We start from the raw sequence: 18,194 nt of genomic DNA, 5'->3' as shown, positions 1-18,194 counted from the left end.
TTGATTCCCCTGAAGATCATCCTGTACACAAACGCCCACCCAGAAAGAACATGATATTAACAAAATGATAAAGAAAAACGTAAGAAGTGGGAATCTAGTGTCTGATCTTGAATCAGAAAAAATGATGCATGCATGTAACATCATCCCAAACTCCATCCCCAAGGATCCAATGTACCATTGACCCCTTGTATCTAATTTTGAAAATCCCATCGGTCCCCTCCAACCTGCCAATAACACCGGAATTCAAGGTCCAAATCCCAGAAAAATATCATTGCCTTTACGCCTACTTCCTGAACAAATCTTTCAACTCTTCCAATCTCCTAATCGACGCTTCCTTTTTATCCAACCTTCCCTTCTGGGAATCCATACTCAAGCTCGCCAGCTTTTGTTTTTTATCTTGGATTTGCAACATTTTTTCCTCGAAACTCTTGTTCATAATAAATCGTACTGTCTGTACCTCTCTCTTTTGACCCAATCGATGTACACGATCAATAGCTTGAGCTTCAGCTGCAGGGTTGAATTGAGGTTCCATGACATAGACCTTATTAGCTGTGGTGAGATTAAGACCGAGGCCACCTGCAGCGATAGAAACTAGAATAACAACGATTGATGGATCATCGCGAAATTTTTCCATGGCCATTGAGCGAGCGATACGAGTCATTTTACCATCGAGACGTGTGTAAGGAATATTATTCTCCTGCAAAGCGAGTTGAATAAGGTCAAGATGAGTTGTCCAACCAGAAAAGACAACACTTTTGATTGGTGGCTCGTTCGGTCTTGCTTGTGATTCCCTTCTGGATGCCAGAAGATCATGGATTAAAGCTATTGTCTTAGTATGAGGTCCACCATAATTTGATAAATCCTTGCCTGCTTTTGCCGATTCCTTGGTTTTCAATCGAGATTCTTCTTCCTTGTCTACTTCCTCTTGTTTCAGAGAAAAGAACATAGACGGAGAGATTTGTTGGTGACAAGTAGGACATCCGACTAAAGAACCACCAAAAGCCATCTCTTCCAATTGAGCTTTGTAAGCACCAATGCACAAGCCACAAATGATATGGAAACATGGTGTCATGTAACCAATAACTTCCTCCTTAGATTCGCCATCAGAATCGACAACATCCTGAGAGCCAATCTTTCGATTGCATGTCAAGCAGCTATCTGTACCCGTATCTCTCATCAACTTATACATTTCATAAGCCTGTTTGGGTGTCATTCCATCTTGATCTTCGTATTCTTCACTATCAAGATCGATAGCGGAGTCCTTGCTTAGACCGTTCATAATTTTTAAATCTTCGGGACTCAACAAATCCTTGCCATGAGCGCAGACTTGACGAAGACGCAATATTGATTGCAAAATGTGATGAAAGGTTTTGCCTCCCAATGCGCTTTCTCCCTGAGAAGTGATAACTTTAAGCCTATCTGTTGCATTCTTTTCAAAGATATCATAGACCATACGCTCTTCATCACTGAAGTCTAGCCTAGCAATTTGATCATGACGCTTAGGGAGGTCAATTTTGTCTTTGAGTCGACGAAGAGTAATGCTGTCAACTAACAATCGAAGTTTGGGAATGATTTCAGGATCGCAAATCTTGAAAGGGGATAGTATGTGTTGGGCAAACCCGCTTCCGTTGAATGGTTTGACGCGAAGGAAATTCATCAGAGCACCTAAGTCCTCCAGTCGATTCTGAACTGGTGTACCTGTGCATGCCCATCGACGCTGTGCTGAAAGCCTACAAATAGCCTTGAATTGCAAAGTTGATTGTTCCCGAATCATATGAGCTTCATCGAGTACAATTCGAAACCAATTCATCTCCTCGAGAGGATATTTACCATCTTTCTTTTTGTTCCTGTTATTGCATTCGCTAGCGACAGAACCATATGTAGTAATGACCATATCATACTCTGACAATCTCGTAACATCCTTGATACGATTAGCGCCATGATAGATATAATACTTCAAAGCATCAGGTTTGATATGCGCCTTGATCTGATCTTCCCAATTGGAGATGACACTGAGCGGAGCAACTAAAAGGGTAGTTTTGCAGTTCAAAGCGAGAGTTGCGGGTTCGAACTTGGGCTGAGCGGCAGCCTTGCCTGATTTGAGAACTGGCTGCTCTCTCTGATCGGATTGTGATGGTCTCTGCTTTGCCCAGTCTCTTGAATCATCCAGTGTTGTAGCTACCAAGGAGAGAATGCTGAGAGTTTTGCCAAGTCCCATCATATCGGCCAGAATTCCACCAAGTACCTGTGGTGGACTTTTGCGTTCCTCATCACCGGTGATAACATTATAGTATATTCTCTGCCCATTGTTCCCATGTCTGAGTTTCCACAAATCGCATTTGTCATTTATCTCATAATTTCGCTCCTTTTCTCTATTTATCATGAAGTAGAGACCCTGTTTTTGATGTTTGAGCAGCTCCGTAGTAATCAAAGAACTTGGCTCCATCTCTGGTAAATTCTCAGATCTCGGCAATGAGTCGAAAACTCCTAATACGTCATTTCGGATTTCTTCAGTCGTCCGAACAGGGGCCTGAGAACGAGATGCGTAAGACGAGTATGTACTAGATGTGGGCTGTAAGGCCCTTGAAGGCTTTTCTATAGCATGAGGATTGTGCAATGGAATGCCGGCTTCTACAGAAAGTGGGGTTCGTAACCACAATTGTTTGTGAGAAAGATGTCGGCCAATTTGAAGAGCGTGCTTTTTTGGTCCGTAAAGATTCAAATCCAAATTATAACGTACAGAGCATGGGGAACCCACTGGCTGGTCATCAGGCGCCTTTCTTCTTGTAAGAATACGGGCAGCTGTTCTGACGCCCATTTTTGGGGAGTCGAGGATGGGTGCGAGTCCAATTGCAGTATTCACATCGACACAGCCAATAATTTCGCGAGTACAATCGAGAGCGTGGATATTATTCGTCTTATCCCCTTCCTTCCTTCTCAAGACAATCTTTATCTGCGGCCAATTTTCGGGTATAAGTGATTGGGCTCCAGGTTTTGGGGTTGGTACTCGATGAGCGTTGAGTTGAGATCCTTCAATACGTCCGTAGCAAACTTCCCTATCCTGCTCATTCCCGACAACTACAACATCATCGTCATCCACTAAAGATAAGTCGAGTACTTGTTTGGTACAGCCATCCTTCGAGCCTTCAACCCTCCTGTTTTTCACATATTGTCCGTATGCACCTCCACTAGAACTTCCATTAAATTGTGCTCTGCTTCCCTCCCCGGTCAAGTCTTCTACTCTTCGGCGTTTTTGAGGGACCATATCGCGATCTGTAATATTATGCATTCGATCCACAAAACTTCCCACGCCCGGCATCTGCCCACTTGGGTTCGCGTATGATGCAAAGCCATTCTGGCCATTCGAGTTCGAGTTCACGTTATAATTCGGGTTCGAGGGAGGTGACGGCGTATACGATCCGCCGGGGGTGTCGAATTGGAATAGAGGCTGGGGAGCAGATCCTGCTGGTGTAATTTTTGGTCGCGGATGAGGTGATAAACTGGGCGAGGGTCGTGAGTTTTGATTAATACTTCGAGGATTTAGCAGCTGCGCGGGACTCCAATTTTGGGCATTTGTGGCATGACCATTCGAAAGTGGTATACCGGGATTGTTCTCATTTTGATTCGGTCTCGATCTTGGAGGGTTCTGGCCTTGTGCGACAGAGAAATTGTAAGTAACAGGTTTATCAAAATCGGTAGGGTAATTTGGGCGTAGGTCTGAACTTCCAGATAGTTTGCCTTGGTGTGAATGTAGGGACTCTCCGGTTGCGAGTATTGGGAAATTACCAGAGAAGTTGTTATTCATTGAGGCCATAATTCTCCTTTATGGTAGATAACCTTGAATGTTCGTCACGGTCGCATGCATCAAGTTGTGTGTCGTATGTACTGTATGTGTGTATGGTTATGATGTGGTTGTAATGGCAGGTAATTGTAGTAATCGAGCCGATAAATTCACAGGAGGGGCAATATTTATCACTAGGGAGGATTGTGCAAAAGTAAGTAGGAAAAAGAAAAAGTCGATGAAACTAAAATCATCGGAATGTGATCATTCTGTTTGATCTTCGTATATTCACTGAGTTTTTTGAGTTTCGTGAATATTTATAGAATTTCTTATGTGTGAATGAGTAATGAGTTTATTATATAGGTAAAAGTACGAAGGAGAGTAGATGTATGGATATGTACGGAGTCGGGAGAGAGAGGAGGCACGGCGATAGATGTGATAGAAAATTTCCGTGAGTTTTTAGGTACAAAGCAATTAGTAAGCAACAATGTATCATTTTTGAGAAGTTCTTCAAGTTATTTACCTAGATAGGCATGTCGGTTGATCCTGTGTATGATGTAGATATTCATTACAAAGATAGATACCTACCTAGGCAACTTTCAATTATACCAGAGTTTACTTGTACAATAAAGCAGGTTCGAGATGTTTCGGCCGCTACTTGGGTACATTCGACATCGTTCACGTGCATCAAGTCCTCTCACATCGCCATCTCCCATTCTCATGCCCATTCATGTTCTCATTCTCAGATCACCATCGCCATCATAAACAAAAGAAGACTAAATAGACTGTAATCGGGTCATCTAAATTCTTGAGTCACCACTTCTCATTTCTTCTGTGTATCACGTGGTCCCCCAGCCTCCGAAGGCTTGGTCGCCTAGTTTCCAGTTAGTAATAGCGAGTATCCCTTTACTTACTGCGTCACCCTCAAAATCATATCAATAGAAACTACTAGATATACTAATAGATTTGTCACTCTCATTGAGCTAATTACAATGTCACAAAGATTGTTATTCTAGCTCAACTCCGAGCTCCTCGTGGACTGAATATGTTACGGAACACTCGCTTAGGACACTCGCTTTCACTAACTGGGAACCAGTCGGCGTTAACAAAAGCCGACTAGAACGTGAAGGTTTCGATGAGACAAAACATGGGATGATCCAGAGCCTTAGAAGTTAAGAATAGTGTTGGTAATGAGAAGGTCGGATTCAAATACTAGTGGCGAGTCTCGTTTGTAATCTCAGAACCTCAATTATACTTTTCTGGAAATTCATTGCCAAATTCTCTTTCAAATCGCGATGAGCTGAATTCGACACCTGTTCGTTCCCCTGGAGTCAAATTCAAAAAGCAGTCACCCTTTATATATTTACTAAGCTCCGTACTTGAAGAGCAAGATATGAGCAGCTTAAAGGTCGCTCGCATATTGGTCGCCTCTCGAAGCTCTAAACAAGAATCCACCACCGATTCCATATCTTCGAAATGAGGGCCACGATGATCACAGTAAAAATCAATGCCATCAACGATACAAAACAAGGTTATCCCTCTATCCAAGTGTTGCACGAGAGTCTTGAAAAGCCATCGAAGCGCTTCAAGATTATTGCCTTAATCTGCTCGATGTTATCAAGACTTAGGAATTTCAAATCGAACTGGTCCTGTGAAAGTAATTGCGCGAGAAAGCTCTTGATCATTGAAATGCCTCCGGAATAGGGATCGTGTGATCGTGTATGAGATCCGCAGAAGAAAAAGACGGTACGGAAGCGGTCCATACTGATCATATTCTTGATCAACAGGGAGCAGAAGAAAGTGAGAGGAGATGTCGGCTCGGATGATCCATTCCCATGGATGAGAAGCTCTCTGGATACTGGGTTGACTAGCCATTGTCTAAACTGTAAAGATTTTATGATAAGTTCGGGCAACTCCTGGCCTGCTAGTTCAAACCGCTGCTTAGATCTGAAGGCGTGCGCTAGATCTTGGTTGGTTTGCTCAATATAGCTTTCTGACACACCACTTATCGGTGATATATCGAGCAGCCTTCGCAAGTCTCCTTGGGAGATATGGGGCTCTTGAGGTAATGACAGCCCTTGTTGAGGAGGTGGTGTGATCGCACGAAAGAAATTGTTCTCTACTCGAAGACACATGTTTTCGTCTGGAATAGATCAGCTTTCTTCAAGTAGATACTAATACCACAACAAGGTCGCTTACATCTGAAATCTTCTTCTTGAGCATGTCTTCATCTCGGATCATGTTCAAAATCTAAAAACATTTTCTTCAGTATTATAGGTAGTTCGGATACTTCATCGTGAACTTGAATGTTTCCGGTCAGAACGGAAAGTTAAGTTTGGTTTTGTTGGAGGGGCCATATCTTGTTGGATACCATTATTTGCGTCAGCCATACCAGTGTGTGTTTCGTGATTTCCCTTGAAATTACCCTTTTCGGCTTCACGATGGAGACACTCTATACGTGGTAAACGCAACCAATCAAGGTCAAGACGATTAGGTCGCATGACTTTACACTACGCTCTGTCGCCTGCCTGCTTTATAAGGTTACATAAATATAATCTAATTCTATCCTTTTTTATCTTTTATCTACACTAGTAAAGCAAGTCCCGCTTCGCTATAAACACCCTTCCGCACCGTTTCCTGTTTGTAAGTATTTGAGTTACATCTAACAATCCGTTCAGTATAGACTGCTGTTAACCCATATATAAACACTATCCTGCTTATGCTAGTCTTACTATCAGATAATTCAGGAGACAAGACTCATACGAGTAGTTCGAGTCCTAATTCATTCTCACTACAACTTCGTTTAATACTTTTTATGCTCAAAGAGATCACAGATGTCAAATTTAACTTTCAAGTTCAGGTTTACTGCTAACAATAAATACATCTAAGTTCTTCCACGCCTGAAGAGAGAATTACACCTGAAATCCAAATGCTTTCAGTACAGCAGGATTAGAGATGTCCTCATAGTTTGACTCGCGCGCAAAGAATCCTAACACAAAGTCAAATATTCTACTCTTACATGACCTTAGCGAGATTTAGTACATTTTCTACTATCCGCAATCAATCATCAACTATCGTCATCAGCAGACTCTCATGAGCATTCATGATGTGCCATTTTGCCGAACCAGGGTCCGTACCATAGATTCGCTTACACGTTTACTCGGACAGACTAAAACAAAATACATATACACCAGCAGAGATCCGAGCATGACCTCCTTCCCCATCTCATCTGCTCCTCTCCCGATTAACAAAACACGAGTCAACAATTAAACCCCCATCAGATTCAAAGAAAAAAAACCAGAATTTCAATACAAGAGGAACTTCAAAGTAAAACCATATAAAAAAGGTTCACAACACATGATAAGCCTCAATAACCAAACAATAATATGCTATTAAAAGACATCCGAAAGCAGTAGCTAGCTTGTGCATGTATTGTTATCTGATGCAGCATCAGACGTATATCACTATTTCCTCTCTTCACTTTACATCAAATTGAAATCGAATTGATGATAGGTCATGGAGCATTTACCTACTACTATCTATCTATTACCTACCCCCTACCTTCTACCTCCTACATACTATCAAAATTCATCATATCACAGAAAGCGCATCAATAAGCCATCCTCATTGCTTCTTTCCCTTTCTCGGTTTCCTTCTCTCTAAACACACACACACACACACACATATATATATATATACCCACACTTCAACGAATGAACATCTCTCAGCAGTTAAGAAGTTCTCAGACACCTACTACCTACCTACCTACCACCCACTACCTAACCACCTACTTCTTACCCCTAAAACCCAGCCATTCCAAAGCCAATAATCTCACAAACTCACAAACCCAGAGAAAGGCAAAGAACAGAATTTTACACAAATTTCCACTTCACATCCAATTGAAGAGAAATACGAACGAAGATTGTCGCTTAGTACTATTGACTACCTAGCAATCAGAGTATCCATCCATCCCATGAAGACCTATTTTCATTTCCGCCATCCCAAGCAACTTACGGGTTTATTAAATATTAATAATAACAATAGTATACTATCAATACCAGTATCAATCACAATCAATCTAGTGAGACATTCGTACCAAGCTCTAGATACCTAGATAGTCATGATTTGCCGAAAAGGGGGGGGAGAAACAACAACACAAGCATCTTGATGTTTCAATAATATTTCATTGTAAGCGAACCAATTTCATAAAAAATCATGCTACCCCCATTGACCCATATGATTACTGTCCCGAAGATATCTATCCCGAGACTATTTTGACGCCCATTTGCAAAAAAAATAAAAATCATGCGCCCGCCGCCTTCCGAGAGATAATATACATATTCGTACTCATTTATTCCTTTGCGGATCATCATTCCTTTTCCCCATTAACACCATGTAAAGACGGGGTTTTTGCTTTTGACCGTTTCAAGTCTTTCTACTATGACCTTCCTTTGATTTCCCTCCATTCCTTCAGCTGCTGCATATCCCAAGTCTCCTTCGAGGTCATCACCATCATACAATGTTTGAACAGCTCCGCGACTCCTCGAGCCAAATGAAAATCTTCTCGCTTCAAAATTGTTGCCGTTTGGTGACCTTGCAGGCCCATCATAACTCATACGGTTTCTAGAATGTTGAAGGTGTGGTCGATCCGAGAACCTCACTCCATCCTTGGAAGTATTATCTCGAGAGAATCCTGTATTTGCAGATGTTGGCTCAGAAGACTCGAGGTCAGGGGAAGGCTCTTCGCTATATCGTGGACTAGCCAACTCGAATCGGTTTGGATTTGGTAATTCTGTAGATGGACTTGCAAGTCCAAGAAGATCTGGTTGCGGTGCTGGCGCATTGGCGGCACTAATATCCATTTCGTCATCAAGGCTATTGCGAGCCTCATTACGTCTTCGCATTTCTGCAGAAGGCACTCTCATAGGAACCGCAACAGGTATATCAACAAGATCATCCCAAACGCAAACTCTTGGTCTTCGAGTCAACTCTAAAGGACCATGATCCACGGTTTTGAGGGTTTCGACGACATTCCAAGCTTGTCCTTTCATGACAGCAATCTGTCTAGCGAACATGCGTTCTTGAAAATCTGCGTCTTGACTGAATACTTTTCTTAACTCTAGCTGAGTCTCGCTCCACCATTGCTTTGAAGTAAGCAAGGGAAGAAAGTGTTCCCGAGTTTTTTGAGAAAATGGTTGTCCAATCAGTGATACAGGTAAGAATAACCATCCAAAGGGGAAACTTCGCCAAGCATCAGGATGCTTCCAAGGCCACGATAAACTATTATCAATTGCACCAATGGATATGGTTGGTGCTGCCATTCTAGACGGTGTAGCCGATCTACTGGTAGCTTCCATAGGCTCTTGACTACGGTAAGGATATGCCGGTAGATGAGACATGCTGATGTTATCAGAGCTAGAAACTACTCGTGGTGCGTGTTCTGAGTCTGGATTGGTCCTCATTTGTGGAGGGTCTGAAACGATGGAAACGCCCTGATTTTCCCAGTCGATTTTGATCATCCAATTATCAAGACCTCTGTCTGTATTTCGCATTATATAATCCAATATAACCAGTTTCTCCAACTCCTCTCGAAATGATTGTTGTAATGCATCTGTCCAAGCAAAACGTCGGTTTTGATTACCATCTCCAGATCCGGTAGGGCTGCTAGCCCCTGCTCCTTCATTACCCTCGTCTGACTTTGATGAACCTGGACGGCAAGTCTCTTTCCACCCTCTTTTGTTTCTGTGAGTATCGTTCAATCTAAATGCTCCATTTGCATGATCTGGCCAAGGGTGTTCACGGAGGAAGATATTCGCGTCCTTGAAACCTTTAAGGAAGACTTGGAAACTGCCAACCTTTGGGGCAGAGGCTTTGTACTCCTGTAAAACTTCCTTCGATCCCAAAAATCATAGTGGAAAGATTTCGAAGATAAGTGAACTATGTCGGTGTAGGGCACAAGGTGAGTTCGTAACCTACAGTCAAGCGTGTATGCTGCGGCTTCGGAGACATAACTCAAATTGGGAATAAGACATGCTCTGCCAAAGAAGCATGGAAACAAATTGCGATGGATCCATTTATTCCATTTCGGATTTCCTGCGGCGTACGGTTCCTCATCCTTCGGTTTGAACACACCGACTACTTTTCCATCACTGTTTCGAGCGAAGTAACTTCCAGAACTACCCTGAGATATCATTTTCGGATGCATACCCTGCTCAATCGCAACTCGAACACTTTCAACAACCTCCTCAAATTCCGATTTCGTCATTCGTCCATGATCGGGCTCCGATGCCAAAGTATCAGCAGTAACGGGTCGCATACCTTCCGGTGCTTGAAATACTGAGTGCTGGATTTCCAGTTTTTCCTCCTGATGTGATTTCCCCTTTACTTTATTGATTTTAAATTTGGATGCTATCTCGTCGGCCCATCGTTCCAATCTAGCATTTATAGCTTTGATGTCCACACCGGAGGCATTGCTTCCCATACGACTTCGCCTTCTCGTATGTCCAAACTTTCGATTATTTGTCGGTGAACTGTATCCATCTGTATACATTCCGCCATGTGGTCGAGGTTGTGAAATAGAGGCATATCGTGGTGCGGTTGCTGGTTGTAAGGAAGCATGGCTGGCAGCGAGGGGGTCCTCATCTTCGTCATCGCTGAACTCTTCGGCTTGGGCAATTTGGGCATAACCCGTGGTAGCTGGTCGAAATCTTGGCATATTAAGTATGATATTTGATTAGTATTGAAGTCGCCATGAAGTAGAATCATTTATTTATGGTTATGAGGCATTTCCAGGAGCGGTGGAACTAAGCATGTTACAAGCTCTAGATTCACAACATGCCAGGTAGTCACCGTGGCCCCGGGTCGCGTCACTTATCAATATCCTTATCCAATCAAAAGGGTGGAGAACACAAGGCTGAAGAATTTATCCCCAAAGATATCAAATCATGAAGAAACACGATGATTGATAAACTTGTGTCGATGGATACTCAGTATACTAGTAGGTATCGTTCTCTGTACATTCGATGTCAAAGGGAGTCAATTGGATTGAACACCATAACATCAATCCAGACATTGTAACGATGATTGAGTTGAATTGATGTCTATGATATTGAGGCTTTGCGAATTTTACATCTTCTCGTACAATTGAGACATTGGTCAAAGCCCTTACGATGCTGCCATAATCTCCTTTACTATCTTTGCGACCTCCCCCTTTTCTACATTCTTTTCTCCCAACACTTCGGGAGCAAATACTCTTTTCAATACATCTCCCATCTGCATCTTTGCCCCCTCAGCCTTCATTCCATTGACAAGATCCTTGACTGTATTTCTGATCTCTTCCTCACCAACTGTCTCAACACCACTAGCATATTCTTCCAAGACCTTCAATTGTTGTTCTTCCTTCTCAACTAGATCTTCTCTACCTGCTGCCTTGAATTCTTCACTTGCAGCTCGACTGGCATTCGCAGTTTTCCGGAGGAGAGCTAACATCTGCATATCGGTATTGATAGGTGAGGAAGTTTTAGAGGCATTGAGTGTTTGACTGAGGAGTGATCGAAGGACTGAGAGTCGATTGCTATCTTTATTTTTCATGGCAGTCTTCATGTCATTCCTATTAATACACTCATATTAGCACAATTGCCCCCTAAAAATAAGAATAACGAACTACGTGTCGTGTGTACTGACCTGATCTTCAAGAGCATAGGCGGAGGGGTACTGGCAGAGGTTGCATAGCAGCGGCAGTAAATCCTTGAAGCTCTAACAGCTGGTCGTGAAAACATTGTCGATATGGGTGAAGGGATTTTGAGAATTCAAAGATTTAGTATAGAGAACTTGCAAAAAGTGATTCCCGTCTGAAAATTGAAGGTATTTGGTATTTCTGATTCAAGTCCACTCACTGCCTGCGAAGAAAACGAGGCTCGCCAAATTTATTTTCCCCGATGCTGCGCTGCCTCATACATCACATAACACAACATTTGAATGAGCGGACACCTACCTATGTAGGTACGTCAATTGCATAGCACAACAGATATTTGTTACTTTATTATAATCACTGGTCTATCCAGTATGTTACCATGGATGTGAATATACAGCGAGTGCCTACGTTTTCGTGCCGATTATATCAGCGCAAACACAAAGCCATGAAACAAAACAAGTTCTTTGATTCGTCAAAGCCCCCTTTTAGGTGATCGTCAACTTCCCCGCATCTACTTATCACCCATGAAGAGGGAAGCTTGACCAGTTATTATGTTATTATTGTATATCTATTCGTACCTATCATGGTATTCTTTTCAAAACGAACAAGAAATCTCATCCCAACTACTAATAATTTGAAAGACCATAATTCGTTGCTTATATCTAATTCTTTTCAACTCAAAATATCTAAGATTGATTCCTTGCATGAACCCCTTCTTCAAGATTCAACATCCTACTACTCCAACACCAGAGCTCCGTCTGCTCTGCATATTTGAATCCTATCACTATACTTCGATATGTCTCTTGATACTGTGCCACTAGAAGATCGACATTGAACCCCTGATATTTTGACGTTCGCTGGCACCATTCACCATCAATTCATCGTTCAGCCTCTGACCTCTGACCACTCATATAGAGACGGACTACCACTCTTTATGTACAATATCCCATGCGCATTAACTCTTCGAGTATTACTCAAGGAACAAACTAATGCAAGATCATAGTTAATTGACTACCCAACATCAATTACAATAGACGGCTTTACCTCCAAAGCTCGAACCTTGCAAACTGGATCCCCAGAGCTTTATCGAGACAAACAAAGAAACTCCTGACATACATACTAATCCTTCAACTCCACCGTGAACAATGTCATCTGTTGATCCTCGTCCCGCAACCCACCCACCTTCCAACGAACCTTCCCCTCACCGTGGTCGTAAACGTCGCCGCTCTTCTGCTGCTTCTCCACCACCCATCACAACCAGTACATCCACGAATTTTAGAGGTCGAGTTCGTTATCGATCACCCCAGACGTCTCATTTAACAACCTCCTCACCATTGTCATTATCCTCACCCCTCAACCCCAAATCCACAAACGCAAACGCAAACGCAAACGAAACCATGACATCCCTTACAGCCACAGCCCCTAAAACCAAATACCAAAAGACTCACGCTACAGCTACAACAACGACAACAACAACAACTCCCTCCCCATCATCATCTCTCCTTCTTTGCTCTCCGCGCTCAAAAACCCGGAGAGGTCAATCACCCTCCCGTTCTCGTAGCAAGGGCCATTCAGCTGACAAGGAGGTTCCAAGGAGAAGACAGAGAACAAGAAGTAGGAGTCGATCTCATAGGGTTGCGATTGATGAGAAGGATAGCAGCAAGGGAAAAATGAAAGCTTTATCAGAGACAGAAAGAGCTTGAGACATAGGAGTCTTGGAGTTTCATTGATTTAGTTCGCGGAAAGATGTCCACCTGGTTGACTAATGGAGAGAGGAAAATGGATACGATGTGGCGATTGATCGACTGAAGACCCGAGAAGAATTCTCACTCGAGATCTCTGTGAATGCTACGCCCCGGAGTATCTGAAGAGAGTTCGGGGTTGGATTGGATGTATTATTCGGGTACCAAGAATTTAGGAGTTTATTCCATTATGGGCTAGGGAGCAAGCATGCAGGCACTGGGCAGATAGGAGTTAGGCCTGAATGCATGGATTTTTTTTCTTCTTCGAGTATAACAGTGGCTAGTTCGCTCCATGAACAATAAATACCAAGAGCAAATGCTCATCTTGATTTACATCCTATTTTTACGACATTGTACTACATACAAATAATATACACCAGCCAAGTCCTCTCTCTCCTTTACACTCTCTCCTTGATTCCCATCCCATTCCACACAAACAAAAGAACTCAACCCAAAATCCCACCAACAAACCCCACCCACCCATCCATCCAATACACTCCACTTCCAACAAAGTTCAAACACTCCACCCCACCCCATCCCGCCCGTCACACAACCCTCCACCGTAAAATACAAAATATTACATACATATATCCCAATGCCTCCCTCCGCACCATCAAATAGGACAAACATCCTATCACACAGGTAATAGTACCAGCACCACGCCTCGGTGGCACAATTGGTTAGCGCGTGGGCCTTTTAAGCCCAAGGTTGAGGGTTCGAGCCCCTCCCGAGGCGAAGTTTCCTTTTGGCTTTTGGGGGGCGGACTTTTTTATCTCTATTATTTTGGATATTAGGTAGACTTGACTTGCTACTTTGAATATGTATGCATAGCTAATGAATAGAATGGGTAATCGAAATCTTGTAGATTTTTGAAGAATTTGGAAGGAAGGGCGAGTAAACGAGTGAGTGGATTCTTCTTCACAGATCGATGGTCTTGAGATTCGTCTGGTGGAGTTGTTGGATGAAGTGAGTGGGTTTCCGAGGGAGAGGATGATGGGAAATCCCTACCATTATTCTGATTGCTGTTATTTTAACACTGATATTCGCAACCTTGAATTGTCATCAGGCAAATGTGAGATTGTTGGAGTCTTTCGTTGACATAGGTGTATTACTGGAACTCCAGCCATTGGCTTCAATACCCAGCATAAATCAGGTGAAAGGTCGAAACTATTCAAAAGACTACTCTCGTTTTAGAAATATTTCAGTTCGAGCATGAAATAAATATATATTTTCACATTTATATTTTATAGTTTCACCAATTCATAGGGTACCATTATTAAATGTCATAAATCATGTTTTTGAAATCCTTCAATTCGCCATGCTGCTAAATACATGAAGACTCGAAATGAAACAGAAGCTCAAGAAGTGTGAAAAGGCTCATCTGTCCATCACATGGCGTGCGGCTAGCTTTTTATACCAGATTGGCTATCAAGCCGAAATGGTCAACGAGCATTCGCTCAGAAAATCATGAAAGCGCCGGAGCTTGAGATAATCTTGATGTGAAATGTGCATGGGAATATGGAAAGGACGGTATCTTTTATTTTGGAAATTCGTTCTTTATAGCTTGTCATAGTACTATTGAAATGATTAGTCAAATGTTTTTTTGCAAGGGGTTATGATATGATGTAAACTTACGTTCTCGTAACCTGGAACCTCAACCTTGATACCCTTACGTTTACGGAGCTCTTGGACGATTTGTCCAGTCTTGGAGGTTGGGTCAATTGGTGATCCACCTGGAAGAATTTGCCAATGATCGAAGATGGATTGTGGGAAAGCTTGACCGGAGGTGTGGGAACGGAGATCAGCGTTGAATCCGAAAGATTCACCGACTGGCAAGTATGCCTTAATGGTGAAAAGAGGAGTTCCTGGACGTTGCTCCTCAGCGAAGACGTGACCTCTTCTTCTGGTGAGAACACCGTAAACACCACCCATGGCAGATTCTGGTACTTGAATCTCGACCAAGAAGACTGGCTCGAGGAGACCTGGCTCAGCCAAGAGGGTAGAAGCGTACAAGACACGACGGGTGGTTGGCATGACTTGTCCGGAACCACGATGGATAGCATCAGCGTGGAGGGTAACATCCATAATGTTGAATCTGCAAGATCTCATTGGCTCTTCGGCAATTGGACCTTCTCTCGAAGCCCATTGGAAACCGGAAACGACGGAATCCTTGATTTCGTTCAAGTATTGAACAGCCTTGGTTTGATCAACCAACAAGTTGGCACCGTTGGTATCTGGACCGAAACACCAAATCTTACGGGCATCAGTGACATCCCATCCGTGCTCATCGGCCAAGATACGGGCACGAGCCTTGAAATCATCACGGGGACCGATCTTTCCGGCTTCGATCTGCTTGGAAACCTCCTCGTCAAGAGGCTCGGCGATCATGTAGAGACGGTTGTGCTTGTTGGGGGATTTGGAAAGAGCAGTCATGCTGGACTTGCCAGTGACGGTCTCACGGTATGGAACGACAGGGTCGGAGATACGGAGAGGAACACCAGCGTGGTCCTCCTCGAGATCCTTCAAGCAAATTTCCAAATGCAACTCACCGGCACCAGCAACAACGTGCTCACCGGATTCGGAGATGAAAGTCAAAACACAAGGATCGGACTTGGAGAGACGCTTGAGACCTTCGACAAGCTTGGGGAGATCTTGAGCGTTCTTGACCTCAACTGAACGTTGGACGACAGGGGAGACAGAGAACTTCATGACCTTCAAGTTGTGAGCGGTATCACTGGTGGTGAGGGTACCAGACTTCAACAAGAATTGATCGATACCGACCAATCCGAGAATGTTACCGGCTGGAACGTCATCGATAGGGTCGACCTTACCACCCATCATGAGAACGACACGTTGGATGGCCTTGATGAACAAATCATCCTTCTTACCAGGGGTGTAGTTAGGACCCTGGATACGGACCTTCAAACCGGAACGGACGGTACCAGCGAAGACACGACCGAAAGCGTAGAAACGTCCCTTATCAGATGTTGGTACCATCTTGGAGACGTACAACATAAGAGGAGCCTTGGGGTCACAGTCACGGATACCAATGCAGGCCTCATCATCTGGAGGACCCTCGTACAAGGTCTCAGCACGGTACTTTTGGGCGGTAACTGGGGATGGGAGATGGAGAATCAACATCTCCAAAAGAGCATCAGCAGCTGGCAAGAAAGTACGCATAACAACCTTGAGAAGTTGCTTGCCCTCCTTGTCCTTGTCATCTGGAGAAAGCTTGATGTTAAGCTTCTCGAGGAGAGTTGGGATCTCGTCCTTCTTGAAGTTCATGACAGCAGCGAAGATACGGAAAATTGGGTCGAGAATGAACTGGTTGAAAGCACGCTCCAACTCCTTACCCTCGTGAGAAGACTTGGTGGTCCACTTCTTGGTGTGTGGGTTGAAGTAGTTGTCGCCCCAGAGACGCTCCATCATCTTGTTTCTGTCAACACCGAATTTCTTGGCGTATCTTTGAGCGAATTGTCTGATGGTGAAAGCCCAGCCGTGGAGACCGGAACCGAAAGCAACCGTTCCCTTACCTGGGTAAACTTGGACATCACCCAAAGTTTTGTCGAAGTAGGTAGAGATAACGACGTTGACGGACTCGATGGTTCTCGAGAAAGATTGGTAAAGATCTTCCTTGGAAACTTGCAACTCGAGGAGAGCACGATCGACCTTGTTGATGATAACAACAGGCTTAATACGCTCACCAAGAGCTTGACGGAGGACGGTCTCAGTTTGCACACAGACACCTTCAATGGTATCGACGACAACGAGAGCACCATCAGTGACACGGAGAGCGGCAGTAACTTCAGAGGAGAAATCAACGTGACCAGGTGAATCGATCAAGTTGATCAAGAAATCTCTTCCGTCGGTCTTTTGGCCAACAATGTCCTTCAAGTCGTCCTCGTCTGGGAGGTTACCGTAGAGGGAGATGGCAGTGGACTTGATAGTAATACCACGCTCTTGTTCATCGGCACGGGTATCGGTAGCTCTGGCATCACCAGCCTTTGCGGCGGAGATAATACCAGCCTTGGAGAGCAAGGAATCGGTAAGGGTAGATTTTCCGTGGTCGACGTGGGCAATGACGGACATGTTACGAACGTTCGTAGCCTTGTCCATCAATTGGCGGACCTCCTCAACGGTGAAGCTATCAAGAGAACAGTCGTTAGCAAACAATTCATAGTTAATAGCATGAGCTTATCTCCGAATCCTCCATCCCGAGCTTATCATTTCAAGATCCTTAATCCATCAAAACAAGATGATCAAAGATACTTGTGGTGATTTGCGAGTCAATAGTTTGATCTATGTATCTGCCACAGATGGTATGATGTTAAGAGAGATGGAAAAATTGGACTTACTTAACCATGTTGGCGGTGGTGCTTCGAGAAGCTGATTAAAGAAGATTTATTGTTTTGACGTTCGACACACGCTCGAACGAATAGATACTTGAGTGGTTTATTGAACCACTTGAAGTATCGTAAATAGTTTGTAGATACCTGCTACAGACCCAAAAGTATTTGGGATAGAGAGATAATACAAAGAAAGATTTGGTGATACTTTCGATGTAGAATGAGAGGAAGAAGAAGAGGGGAAGAGAAGGAAGTCTTGTATAAAGGTGGGCAAGAATTTGGTAGGAAAAGATCTCGGGTGGGGCAAGTAAAAAGTGGCGGGGTTCCAATTGTAATCTGGAAATTTTTCACTTAATTTTTTTGCACCGAGTTAGGTGGCTAGGCAACTATAATTCATGCCTTAAAAGGGTTAGTGCCCTAGTTGAGGTTTTGGGAATGAGAATGAATGGCATCCACCTGCCCATTGTAAGCAGGATTGTCATTCAAATAATTTAATTCATCCCATTTATGAAGTGTGATGAAACGGAGTGAATACCCATACGGAGGTGTACGGTATGTAGTATGTAGTATTCTTTACTTCTGTTATAATTGGCCCATTCTATAATAAGTGTATTAGTAAAGGGTACATTATC

The 18,194-nt window shown here is 43.4% G+C and overlaps 5 protein-coding genes across 5 annotated transcripts; 1 reads left to right on the top strand and 4 right to left on the bottom strand.

The window, feature by feature from the left end:
* Positions 1-283: 283 nt before the first annotated feature.
* Bfra_004645 (putative snf2 family dna-dependent atpase protein) lies at positions 284-3,814 on the bottom strand (the record flags this gene model as incomplete). The annotated part of the gene is made up of 1 exon (XM_037335044.1): positions 284-3,814. The coding sequence occupies one exon, from the start codon at positions 3,812-3,814 to the stop codon at positions 284-286; it is 3,531 nt and encodes a 1,176-aa protein (XP_037193578.1).
* A 1,499-nt stretch (positions 3,815-5,313) lies between these two features.
* Positions 5,314-6,282, bottom strand: Bfra_004644 (uncharacterized protein; the record flags this gene model as incomplete). Its single annotated transcript, XM_037335043.1, has 2 exons — positions 5,314-5,924; positions 6,084-6,282. 2 exons carry the CDS (start codon positions 6,280-6,282, stop codon positions 5,314-5,316), a joined length of 810 nt encoding a protein of 269 aa, XP_037193577.1.
* A 1,884-nt stretch (positions 6,283-8,166) lies between these two features.
* Positions 8,167-11,559, bottom strand: Bfra_004643 (putative phosphatidylinositol 4-kinase lsb6 protein; the record flags this gene model as incomplete). The annotated part of the gene is made up of 4 exons (XM_037335042.1): positions 8,167-9,650; positions 9,758-10,488; positions 10,950-11,390; positions 11,465-11,559. 4 exons carry the CDS (start codon positions 11,557-11,559, stop codon positions 8,167-8,169), a joined length of 2,751 nt encoding a protein of 916 aa, XP_037193576.1.
* A 1,060-nt stretch (positions 11,560-12,619) lies between these two features.
* Bfra_004642 (uncharacterized protein) lies at positions 12,620-13,177 on the top strand (the record flags this gene model as incomplete). Its single annotated transcript, XM_037335041.1, has 1 exon — positions 12,620-13,177. The coding sequence occupies one exon, from the start codon at positions 12,620-12,622 to the stop codon at positions 13,175-13,177; it is 558 nt and encodes a 185-aa protein (XP_037193575.1).
* Positions 13,178-14,530: 1,353 nt separating this feature from the next.
* Positions 14,531-17,579, bottom strand: Bfra_004641 (putative elongation factor 2 protein; the record flags this gene model as incomplete). The annotated part of the gene is made up of 3 exons (XM_037335040.1): positions 14,531-14,791; positions 14,852-17,360; positions 17,572-17,579. 3 exons carry the CDS (start codon positions 17,577-17,579, stop codon positions 14,774-14,776), a joined length of 2,535 nt encoding a protein of 844 aa, XP_037193574.1. The 3' UTR covers positions 14,531-14,773.
* Positions 17,580-18,194: the final 615 nt, after the last annotated feature.

The sequence above is a fragment of the Botrytis fragariae genome, assembly GCF_013461495.1.
Source record: "Botrytis fragariae strain BVB16 chromosome Unknown tig00000050, whole genome shotgun sequence".
In the NCBI taxonomy this organism is placed as follows: domain Eukaryota; kingdom Fungi; phylum Ascomycota; class Leotiomycetes; order Helotiales; family Sclerotiniaceae; genus Botrytis; species Botrytis fragariae.
This window is presented reverse-complemented; position numbering and strand designations above follow the sequence as displayed.